The sequence below is a fragment of the Haliotis rubra genome, unplaced genomic scaffold (assembly GCF_003918875.1).
Source record: "Haliotis rubra isolate DU_JTF1 unplaced genomic scaffold, ASM391887v1 Scf890, whole genome shotgun sequence".
In the NCBI taxonomy this organism is placed as follows: domain Eukaryota; kingdom Metazoa; phylum Mollusca; class Gastropoda; order Lepetellida; family Haliotidae; genus Haliotis; species Haliotis rubra.
Genome location: NW_025767624.1, coordinates 643 through 14,475, shown reverse-complemented (window position 1 = coordinate 14,475; position 13,833 = coordinate 643). Strand labels below are relative to the sequence as shown.

At 44.9% G+C, this 13,833-nt stretch overlaps 1 protein-coding gene across 1 annotated transcript in view; it reads right to left on the bottom strand.

Annotated features, from left to right (window-relative positions):
• LOC124263623 (G surface protein, allelic form 156-like) overlaps window positions 1–12,490 on the bottom strand; it is a gene marked incomplete at its 5' end in the record, with an annotated part of 56,879 nt that extends 44,389 nt beyond the window's left edge. The window contains 16 exons of the mRNA XM_046698271.1: window positions 170–188; window positions 483–492; window positions 1,553–1,590; window positions 2,711–2,767; window positions 3,665–3,729; window positions 4,660–4,678; window positions 5,230–5,286; window positions 5,416–5,438; window positions 6,501–6,557; window positions 7,070–7,126; window positions 7,678–7,739; window positions 9,164–9,182; window positions 9,887–9,943; window positions 11,370–11,426; window positions 11,864–11,920; window positions 12,434–12,490. Of these exons, the coding sequence (XP_046554227.1) occupies window positions 170–188; window positions 483–492; window positions 1,553–1,590; window positions 2,711–2,767; window positions 3,665–3,729; window positions 4,660–4,678; window positions 5,230–5,286; window positions 5,416–5,438; window positions 6,501–6,557; window positions 7,070–7,126; window positions 7,678–7,739; window positions 9,164–9,182; window positions 9,887–9,943; window positions 11,370–11,426; window positions 11,864–11,920; window positions 12,434–12,490 (711 nt within the window). The remainder of the gene's footprint in view (window positions 1–169; window positions 189–482; window positions 493–1,552; window positions 1,591–2,710; window positions 2,768–3,664; window positions 3,730–4,659; window positions 4,679–5,229; window positions 5,287–5,415; window positions 5,439–6,500; window positions 6,558–7,069; window positions 7,127–7,677; window positions 7,740–9,163; window positions 9,183–9,886; window positions 9,944–11,369; window positions 11,427–11,863; window positions 11,921–12,433) is intronic.
• Window positions 12,491–13,833: the final 1,343 nt, after the last annotated feature.

Below are 13,833 nucleotides of genomic sequence, written 5' to 3'. Positions count from 1 at the left end.
GTAGCCACAGTACTTACACTAGCCCCCACAACACACCTGTAGGCACAGTACTTACCCTAGCCACCACAACACACCTGAAACCTCAGTACGTACACTTGTCACCACAACACACCTATAGACATAGAACTTACACTTGTAACTACAACACACCTCCAGCCACAGTACCTACGCTTCTGGCCACAAAACACCTGTAAACACAGTACTAACACTTGTCAACACAACACAACAGTAGGCACAGTACTTACACTTGTCACAAGAACACACCTGTAGACACAGTACTTACACTTGTCACTACAACACACCTGTAGACACAGTACTTACACTTCATACCACAACACACGTGTAGACACAGTACCTACACTTCATACCACAACACACCTATAGCAACAGTACTTACACTTGCCACCACAAAACACCTGTAGACGCAGTACTTACACCTATCACCACAATACACCTTTAGCCAGAGTACTTACACTAATTACCACAACACACCTGTAGACACAACACTTACACTTGTCACCACAACACACCTCTACTCACAGTACCTACGCTTGCCAGCACAGCACACCTGTAGCCACAGTACTTACACTAGCAACCTCAACACACCTGTAGACACAGTACTTACACTTCATACCACAACACACCTATAGCCACAGTACTTACACTAGCCCCACAACACACCTATAGCCACAGTACTTACACTTACCACCACAACATTCCTGCAGACACAGTACTTCCGCTCGTCACCACAACACACCTCTAGCCACAGTACTTACACTAGCCCCCACAACACACCTGTAGACACAGTACTTACAATTGTCACCACGACACACCTGTAGCCACAGTATCTACACTTGTCACCACAACACACCTGTAGCCACAGTACTCACACTAACCCCTACAACACAAATGCAGCAGCAGTACTTACACTAGCCACCACAACACAACTGTATCCACAGCACTCACACTTGTCACCACAACACACCTGTCGGAATAGTACTTACACTTGTAACCACAACACACCGCCAGCGACAGTACCTACGCTTGTCACCACAAAACACCAGTAGACGTAGTACTTACACTAGTCACCACAACACACCTGTACCCAGAGTACTTACACTAGATACCACAACACACCTGTAGACACAGTACTTACACTAGTCACAACACACCTTTAGCCAGAGAACCTAAACTAGTTACCACAACACACCTGTACACACAGTACTTACACTTGACACCACAACACAACTGTAGCCACAGTACTTACACTAGCCCCCACAACACACCTGTAGCCACAGTACTTACACTAGACACCACAACACACCTGTAGCCATAGTACTTACACTTGTTACCATAACACACCTGTCTACATAGCACTTACTCTCATAACCACAACACACCTCCAGCCACGGTACCTACGCTTGTCACCACAACACACCTGTAGTCACAGTACTTACACTAGCCACCACACCACAACTGTATCCACAGTACTCACACTTGTCACCACAACACACCTGTCGGAATAGTACTTACACTTGTAAGCACAACATACCTCTAGCCACAGTAGCTACACTTGGCATCACAAAACACCTGTAGACACAGCACTTACACTTGTCACCACAACACAACTGTAGCCACAGTACTTACACTAGCCTCTACAGCACACCTGTAGTCACAGTACTTACACTAGCCACCACAACACACCTGTAGTCATAGTACGTACACTTGTCTCCACAACACACCTGTCGACATAGTACTTACACTTGTAACCAGAACACACCTCCACCCACAGTACCTACGCTTGTCACCACAAAACACCTGTAGACACAGTACTTACACTTGTCATCACAAAACAACTGTAGCCACAGTACTTCCACTTGCCACTACAAGACACCTGTAGACACAGTACTTACACTTGTCACTACAACACACCTGTAGACACAGTACTTACACTTCTTACCACAACACACCTATAGCCACAGTAATTACACTTACTCATACAACACACCTTTAGCCAGAGTACTTACACTAGTTACCACAACACACCTGTAGAAACAGTACTTACACTAGTCACCACAACACATCTTTAGCCAGATAAATTACATTAGTTACCACAACACACCTGTCGACACAGTACTTACACTTGTCACCACAACACAACTCTAGCCACAGTACCTACGGTTCCCTCGCAAAAATCCTGTAGACACAGTATTTACACTTGTCACCACAACACAACTGTAGCCACAGTACCTACACTAGCCCCCACAACACACCTGTAGCCACAGTACTTACACTAGCCACCACAACACACCTGAAGCCACAGTACGTACACTTGTCACCACAACACACCTGTCGACATAGAACTTACACTTGTAACTACAACACACCTCCAGCCACAGTACCTACGCTTATGACCACAAAACACCTGTAAACACAGTACTAACACTTGTCAACACAACACAACAGTAGCCACAGTACTTACACTTGCAACCAGAACACACCTGTAGACACCGTACTTACACTTGTCACTACAACACACCAGTAGACACAGTACTTACACTTCATACCACAACACACCTATAGCCACAGTACTTACACTTGCCACCCCAACACACCTTTAGCCAGAGTCCTTACACTAATTACTACAACACACCTGTAGACACAACACTTACACTTGTCACCAGAACACACCTCTACTCACAGTACCTACGCTTGCCAGCAGAGCACACCTGTAGCAACAGTACTTTCACTAGCAACGACAACACACCTGTAGACACAGTAATTACACTGGTCACCACAACACACCTCTCGACATAGTACTTACACTTGTCACCCGAACACACCTGTCGACATAGTACTTACACATGTAACCACAACACACCTCCAGCCACAGTACCTATGCTTGTCACCACAAAACACCTGTAAACACAACACTTACACTTGTCACCACAACACACCTCTAGCCACAGTACCTACGCTTGCCAGCACAGCACACCTGTAGCCACAGTACTTACACTAGCCACTACAACACACCTGTAGACACGGTACTTACACTCCTTACCACAACACACCTATAGCCACAATACTAACACTTGCCCTTACAACACACCTGTAGACACAGTACTTACACCACTCACCAGAACACACCTTTAGCCAGATTACTTACAATAGTTACCATAACACACATGTGGACACAGTACTTACACTAGTCACCACAACACATCTTTAGCCAGACTACTTACACTAGTTACCACAACACACCTGTAGACACAGTACTCACACTTATCACCACAACACACCTCTAGCCACAGTACCTACGCTTGCCAGCACAGCACACCTGTAGCCACAGTACTAACACTAGCCACTACAACACACCTGTAGACACGGTACTTACACTTCTTACCACACACACACCTGTGACCACAATACTTACACTTACCCTTACAACACACCTGTAGACACAGTACTTACACTACTCACCACAACACACCTTTACCCAGAGTACTTACACTAGTTACCATAACACACCTGTAGACACAGTACTTACACTTGTCACCACAACACAACTGTAGCCACAGTACTTACACTAGCCACACCACAAATACACCTTGTACACACACACACACCTCTAGCCACAGTACTTACACTAACGACCACAACACACCTGTAGCCACAGTATTTACACTTGTTAACAGAACACACCTGTACGACATTGTACCACAAAACACCCTGTAGACACAGTTACACATGTAACCATAGTACTTAACCACAACACACCTCCAGCCACAGTACCCACGCTTGTCACCACAAAACACCTGTAGACACAATACTTACACTAGCCCTTATACACACACCTGTAGGCACAGTACCTAACACTAGCAACCACAACACACATCTGTAGCCATAGTACTTACACTTGTCACCACAACACACCTGTCGACATAGTACTTACACTTGTAACCACAACACACCTCCAGCCACAGTACATACGCTTGTCACCACAAAACACCTGTAGACACAGTACTTACACTTGTCAACACAAAACAACTGTAGCCACAGTACTTGCTTCCACTTGCACACTACTTCTTCCACTTGCCACTACAAGACACCTGTCGACACAGTACTTACACTTGTCACTACAACACACCTGTAGACACAGTACTTACACTTCTTACCAGAACACACCTATAGCCACAGTAATTACACTTACTCATACAACACACCTGTAGACACAGTACTTACACTAGTCGCCACAACACACCTTTAGCCAGACTTCTTACACTAGTCACCACAACACACCTGTAGAAACAGTACTTACACTTGTCACCACAACAAACCTTTAGCCAGATAAATTACACTAGTTACCACAACACACCTTTCGACACAGTACTTACATTTGTCACCACAACACACCTCTAGCCACAGTACCTACGCTTTCCCCTCAAAACACCTGTAGACACAGTATTTACACCTGTCACCACAACACAACTGTAGCCACAGTACTTACACTAGCCCCCACAACACACCTGTAGGCACAGTACTTACACTAGCCACCACAACACACCTGAAACCTCAGTACGTACACTTGTCACCACAACACACCTATAGACATAGAACTTACACTTGTAACTACAACACACTTCCAGCCACAGTACCTACGCTTCTGGCCACAAAACACCTGTAAACACAGTACTAACACTTGTCAATACAACACAACAGTAGGCACAGTACTTACACTTGCCACAAGAACACACCTGTAGACACAGTACTTACACTTGCCACCTCAACACACCTGTAGACACAATACTTACCCTTGTCACTACAAAGCACCTGTAGCCATAGTTCTAACACTTGTCACCACAACACACCTGTAGGCACAGTACTTACACTTGTCACCACAACACACCTGTAGGCACACTACTTACACTTGTCCTCACGATACACCTGTAGACACAGTACTTATATTTGTCACCACAACACACCTGTAGACACGGTACTTACACTTGTCACCACAACCAACCAGTAGACTCAGTACTTCCTCTTCTCACAACAACACACCTATAGCCACAGTACTTACACTTGCAACCAAAACACACCTGTAGACGCAGTACTTACACCTATCACCACAACACACCTTTACCCAGAGTACTTACACTAATTACCACAACACACCTGTAGACACAACACTTACACTTGTCACCACAACACACCTCTACTCACAGTACCTACGCTTGCCAGCACAGCACACCTGTAGCAACAGTACTTTCACTAGCAACCACAACACACCTGTAGACACAGTACTTACACTTGTCACCACAACACACCTCTCGACATAGTACTTACACTTGTCACCCGAACACACCTGTCGACATAGTACTTACACATGTAACCACAACACACCTCCAGCCACAGTACCTATGCTTGTCACCACAAAACACCTGTAAACACAACACTTACACTTGTCACCACAACACACCTCTAGCCACAGTACCTACGCTTGCCAGCACAGCACACCTGTAGCCACAGTACTTACACTAGCCACTACAACACACCTGTAGACACGGTACTTACACTCCTTACCACAACACACCTATAGCCACAATACTAACACTTGCCCTTACAACACACCTGTAGACACAGTACTTACACCACTCACCAGAACACACCTTTAGCCAGATTACTTACAATAGTTACTATAACACACATGTGGACACAGTACTTACACTAGTCACCACAACACATCTTTAGCCAGACTACTTACACTAGTTACCACAACACACCTGTAGACACAGTACTCACACTTATCACCACAACACACCTCTAGCCACAGTACCCACAGTACCTGTAGACGCTTGCCAACCTCACACAGCACACCTGTAGCCACAGTACTAACACTAGCCACTACAACACACCTGTAGACACGGTACTTACACTTCTTACCACACAACACCTGTGACCACAATACTTACACTTACCCTTACAACACACCTGTAGACACAGTACTTACACTACTCACCACAACACACCTTTACCCAGAGTACTTACACTAGTTACCATAACACACCTGTAGACACAGTACTTACACTTCTCACCACAACACAACTGTAGCCACAGTACTTACACTAGGCCCACAACACACCTCTAGCCACAGTACTTACACTAACGACCACAACACACCTGTAGCCACAGTATTTACACTTGTTACCAGAACACACCTGTCGACATTGTACTTACACATGTAACCACAACACACCTCCAGCCACAGTACCTACGCTTGTCACCACAAAACACCTGTAGACACAATACTTACACTAGCCCCCACAACACACCTGTAGGCACAGTACCTACACTAGCAACCACAACACACCTGTAGCCATAGTACTTACACTTGTCACCACAACACACCTGTCGACATAGTACTTACACTTGTAACCACAACACACCTCCAGCCACAGTACATACGCTTGTCACCACAAAACACCTGTAGACACAGTACTTACACTTGTCAACACAAAACAACTGTAGCCACAGTTCTTCCACTTGCCACTACAAGACACCTGTCGACACAGTACTTACACTTGTCACTACAACACACCTGTAGACACAGTACTTACACTTCTTACCAGAACACACCTATAGCCACAGTAATTACACTTACTCATACAACACACCTGTAGACACAGTACTTACACTAGTCGCCACAACACACCTTTAGCCAGACTTCTTACACTAGTCACCACAACACACCTGTAGAAACAGTACTTACACTTGTCACCACAACAAACCTTTAGCCAGATAAATTACACTAGTTACCACAACACACCTTTCGACACAGTACTTACATTTGTCACCACAACACACCTCTAGCCACAGTACCTACGCTTTCCCCTCAAAACACCTGTAGACACAGTATTTACACCTGTCACCACAACACAACTGTAGCCACAGTACTTACACTAGGCCCCACAACACACCTGTAGGCACAGTACTTACACTAGCCACCACAACACACCTGAAACCTCAGTACGTACACTTGTCACCACAACACACCTATAGACATAGAACTTACACTTGTAACTACAACACACTTCCAGCCACAGTACCTACGCTTCTGGCCACAAAACACCTGTAAACACAGTACTAACACTTGTCAATACAACACAACAGTAGGCACAGTACTTACACTTGCCACAAGAACACACCTGTAGACACAGTACTTACACTTGCCACCTCAACACACCTGTAGACACAATACTTACCCTTGTCACTACAAAGCACCTGTAGCCATAGTTCTAACACTTGTCACCACAACACACCTGTAGGCACAGTACTTACACTTGTCACCACAACACACCTGTAGGCACACTACTTACACTTGTCCTCACGATACACCTGTAGACACAGTACTTATATTTGTCACCACAACACACCTGTAGACACGGTACTTACACTTGTCACCACAACCAACCTGTAGACTCAGTACTTCCCCTTCTCACAACAACACACCTATAGCCACAGTACTTACACTTGCAACCAAAACACACCTGTAGACGCAGTACTTACTTATCACCACAACACACCTTTTACCCAGAGTACCTACACTAATTTCACTACCACAACACACCTGTAGACACAACACTTACACTTGTCACCACAACACACCTCTACTCACAGTACCTTACGCTTGCCAGCACAGCACACCTGTAGCAACAGTACTTTCACTAGCAACCACAACACACCTGTAGACACAGTACTTACACTTGTCACCACAACACACCTCTCGACATAGTACTTACACTTGTCACCAGAACACACGTGTCGACGTAGTCTTTACACATGTAACAACAACACACCTCCAGCCACAGAACCTATGCTTGTCACCACAAAACACCTGTAAACACAACACTTACACTTGTCACCACAACACACCTCTAGCCACAGTACCTACGCTTGCCAGCACAGCACACCTGTAGCCACAGTACTTACACTAGCCACTACAACACACCTGTAGACACGGTACTTACACTCCTTACCACAACACACCTATAGCCACAATAATAACACTTGCCCTTACAACACACCTGTAGACACAGTACTTACACTACTCACCAGAACACACCTTTAGCCAGAGTACTTACAATAGTCACCACAACACATCTTTAGCCAAAGAACTTACACTAGTTACCAGAACACGCCTGTAGACACAGTACTTACACTTGTCACCACAACACACCTCTAGCCACAGTACCTACGCTTGCCAGCACAGCACACCTGTAGCCACAGTACTAACACTAGCCACTACAACACACCTTTAGACACGGTACTTACACTTCTTACCACAACACACCTGTGACCACAATACTTACACTTACCCTTACAACACACCTGTAGACACAGTACTTACACTACTCACCGCAACACACCTTTACCCAGAGTACTTACACTAGTTAACATAACACATCTGTAGACACAGTACTTACACTTGTCACCACAACACAACTGTAGCCACAGTACTTACACTAGCCCCACAACACACCTCTAGCCACAGTACTTACACTAACCACCACAATACACCTCTAGCCACAGTATTTACACTTGTTACCAGAACACACCTGTCGACATTGTACTTTCACATGTAACCACAACACACCTCCAGCCACAGTACCTACGCTTGACACCACAAAACACCTGTAGACACAGTACTTACACTAGCCCCCACAACACACCTGTAGGCACAGTACTTACACTAGCATCCACAACACACCTGTAGCCATAGTACTTACACTTGTCACCACAAAACACCTGTCGACATAGTACTTACACTTGTAACCACAACACACCTGTAGACACAGTACTTACACTTATCAACACAAAACAACTGTAGCCACAGTTCTTCCACTTGCCACTACAAGACACCTGTCGACACAGTACTTACACTTGTCACTACAACACACCTGTAGACACAGTACTTACACTTCTTACCAGAACACACCTATAGCCACAGTACTTACACTTACTCATACAACACACCTGTAGACACAGTACTAACACTAGTCGCCACAACACACCTTTAGCCAGACTACTTACACTAGTCACCACAACACACCTGTAGAAACAGTACTTACACTTGTCACCACAACACACCTATAGCCACAGTACCTACGCTTGCGCCCACAAAACACCTGTAGACACAGTACTTACACTTGTCAACACAACACACCTGTGCACACAGTATTTACACTTGCCACCACAACACACCTGTAGCCACAGCACTTAAACTTCTTACCACAACACACCTATAGCCACAGAACTTACACTTGCACTTACAACACACCTGTAGACACAGTACTTACACTAGTCACCACAAAACACCTGTAGACACAGTACTTACACTTGTCACCACAAGACAACTGTGGCCACAGTACTTACACTTCTTACCACAACACACCAGCCAGCCACAGTACTTACACTTGTCACCAGAACACACCTGTCGACATAGTACTTACACATGTAACCACAACGCACCTCCAGCCACAGTACCTACGCTTGTCACCTCAAAACACCTGTAGACATAGTACTTACACTTGTCAACACAAGACACCTGTACACACAGTACTTACACTTGCCACCAAAACACAGCTGTAGACACAGTACTTACACTTGTCAATACAACACACCTGTAGACAAAGTACTTACACTTCTTACCACAACAAACCTATAGCCACAGTACTTACACTTGCCCTTACAACACAACTGTAGACACAGTACTTATACTAGTCATCACAACACACCTTTAGCCAGAGTACTTCCACCTGTCACTACAACACAGCTCTAGCCACAGTACCTAAGTTTCCCACCACAAAACACCTGTAGACACAGTACTTACACTTGTCACCACAAGACAACTGTAGCCACAGTCCTTACACTTGTCACCAGAACACACCTGTCGACATTGTACTTACACATGTAACCACAACACACCTCCAGCCACAGTAGCTACACTTGTCACCACAAAACACCTGTAGACACAGTACTTACACTTGTCAACACAACACACCTGTACACACAGTACTTACACTTGCCACCACAACAAACCTGTAGCCACAGTACTTACACTTCTTACCACAACGCACCTATAGCCACAGTACTTACACTTGCACTTACAACACACCTGTAGACACAGTACTTACACTAGTCACCACAAAACACCTGTAGACAAAGTACTTACACTTGTCACCACAACACAACTGTAGCCACAGTACTTACACTTGCCACCACAACACACCTGTGGACATAGTACTTACACTTGTAACCATAACACACCTGTAGCCACAGTACTAACACTAGCCACCACAACACACCTATAGCCACAGTTCTTACACTTGCCCCTACAACACACCCGTAGGCACAGTACTTACACTAGTCACCACAAAACACCTCTAAACACAGTACCTAAGCTTGCCAGTACAGCACACCTGTAGCCACAGCATTTACACTAGCCACTACAGCACACCTGTAGACACGGTACTTACACTCCTTACCACAACACACCTATAGCCACAATACTTACACTTGCCCTTACAACACACCTGTAGACACAGTACTTACACTAGTCACCACAACACATCTTTAGCCAGAGAACTTACACTAGTTACCAGACCACACCTGTAGACACAGTACTTACACTTGTCACCACAACACACCTATAGCCATAGTAACTACGCTTCCCCCACAAAAAACCTGTAGACACAGAACTTACACTTGGAACCACAACACACCTGTGGACATAGTATTTACACTAGTCACCACAACACATCTTTAGCCAGAGAACTTACACTAGTTACCAGAACACACCTGTAGACACAGTATTTACACTTGTCCCCATAACACAACTGTAGCCACAGTACTTACACTAGCCCCCACAACACACCTCTAGCCACAGTACTTACACTAGCCACCACAACACACCTGCAGCCACAGTATTTACACTTGTCACCAGAACACACCTGTCGACATTGTACTTACACATGTAACCACAACACACCTCCAGCCACAGTACCTACGCTTGTCACCACAACACACCTGTAGACACAGTACTTACACTTGTCAACACAACACACCTGTAGCCACAGTACTTACACTTCTTACCATAACACACCTATAGCCACAGTACTTACACTTGCACTTACAACACACCTGTAGACACAGTACTTACACTACTCACCACAAAACACCTGTAGACACAGTACCTACACTTGTCACCACAAGACAACTGTGGCCACAGTACTTACACTTGCCACCACAACACACCTGTGGACATAGTACTTACACTTTTGTATACATAACACACCTGTAGCCACAGTACTTACACAAGCCACCACAACACACCTATAGCCACAGTTCTTACACTTGCCCTTACAACACACCTGTAGACACAGTACTTACACTAGTCACCACAAAACACCTGTAGACACAGTACTTACACTTGTCACCACAAGACAACTGTGGCCACAGTACTTACACTTGCCACCACAACACACCTGTGGACATAGTACTTACGCTTGTAACCATAACACACCTGTAGCCACAGTACTTACACTAGCTACCACAACACACCTATAGCCACAGTTCTTACACTTGCCCTTACAACGCAACTGTAACCACAGTACTTACACTAGCCACTACAGCACACCTGTAGACACGGTACTTACAATTCTTACCACAACACACCTATAGTCACAATACTTGCACTTGCCCTTACAACACACCTGTAGACACAGTACTTACACTACTCACCAGAACACACCTTTAGCCAGAGTACTTACAATAGTTACCATAACACAACTGTAGACACAGTACTTACACTTGTCACCACAACACACCAATAGCCACAGTAACTACGCTTGCCCCCACAAAACACCTGTAGACACAGAACTTACACATGCAACCACAACACACCTGTAGCCACAGTACTTACACTTGTAACCAGAACACACCTGTCGACATAGTACTTACACATGTAACCACAACGCACCTCCAGCCACAGTACCTACGCTTGTCACCACAAAACACCTGTAGACACAGTACTTACACTTGTCAACACAACACACCTGTACACACAGTACTTACACTTGCCACCACACCACACCTGTAGATACAGTACTTACACTTGTCAATACAACACACCTGTAGACAAAGTACTTACACTTCTTCCCACAACAAACTTACAGCCACAGTACTTACACTTGCCCTTACAACACACCTATGGACACAGTACTTATACTAGTCACCACAACACACCTTTAGCCAGAGTACTTACACTAGTTACCACAACACACCTGTAGACACAGTACTGACACCTGTCACTACAACACAGCTCTAGCCACAGTACCTAAGTTTCCCAACACAAAACACCTGTAGACACAGTACTTACACTTGTCACCACAAGACAACTGTAGCCACAGTCCTTACACTTGCAACCACAACACACCTGTGGACATAGTACTTACACTTGTAACCATAACACACCTGTAGACACATTACTTACACTAGCCACCACTACACACCTGTAGACACAGTAATTACACTTGTCTCCACAACACACCTGTCGACACAGTACTTACACAAGTTACCACAACACACCTGTAGACAGAGTACTTATACTTCTTACCACAACACACCTGTAGAAAAACTACTTACACTTGCCACCACTATACACATGTAGACACAGTACTTACAGTAGTCACAACAACACACCTTTAGCCAGAGTACTTACACTTGTCACCACAAAACACCTATAGACACAGTACCTACACTTGTCACTAGAACACACCTGTAGCCACAGTACCTACACTAGCAACCACTACACACATGTAGCCACAATAATTGCACTTGTCAGCACAACACACCTGTAGCCACAGTACTTACACTTGCCACCACAACACACCTGTAGCCAGAGTACTTACACTTGCCACCACAACACACCTGTAACCAGAGTACTTACACTTGTCAATACAACACACCTGTAGCCACAGTACTTACACTTCTTACCACAACACACCTGTAGACACAGTACTTACACTAGTCACCACAACACACCTTTAGCCAGAGTACTTACACTAGTTACCACAACACACCTATAGACACACTACTTACAATTGTCACCACAACACACTTCTAGCGACAGTACCTACGCTGGCCACCCCAAAACACCTGTTAACATAGTACTTACACTTGTCACCATAACGCACCTGTAGCAACAGTACTTACACTAGCCACCACTACACACCTGTAGCCACAGTAATTACACTTGTCAGCACAACACACCTGTAACACAGTACTTACACTTGTGACCACAACACAACTGTAGCCACAGTACCTACGCTTGCCACCACAACACATCTCTAGCCACAGTACCTACACTTGTCACAACAACACATCTGTAGCCACAGTACTTAAACTAGCCAGAACAACACACCAGTAGCAAAAGTACTTACACTTTCACCAAAACACACCTGTAGTCACAGTACCTACACTTGTCACCACAACACATCTCTAGCCACACTACTTACATTTGTCACCACAACACAACTGTAGCCAAATTACTTAAACTAGCCAGAACAACACACCAGTAGCAAAAGTACTTACACCTTCACCACAGCACACCTGTAGACATAGTACCTACACTAGTCAAAACAACACACCTTTAGCCAGAGTACTTACACTTGTCACCACAACACACATATAGACACAGTACTTACACTTTTCACCAGAACACACCTCTAGCCACAGTACCTACGCGTGCGACCCACACAACACACCTATAGCCACAGT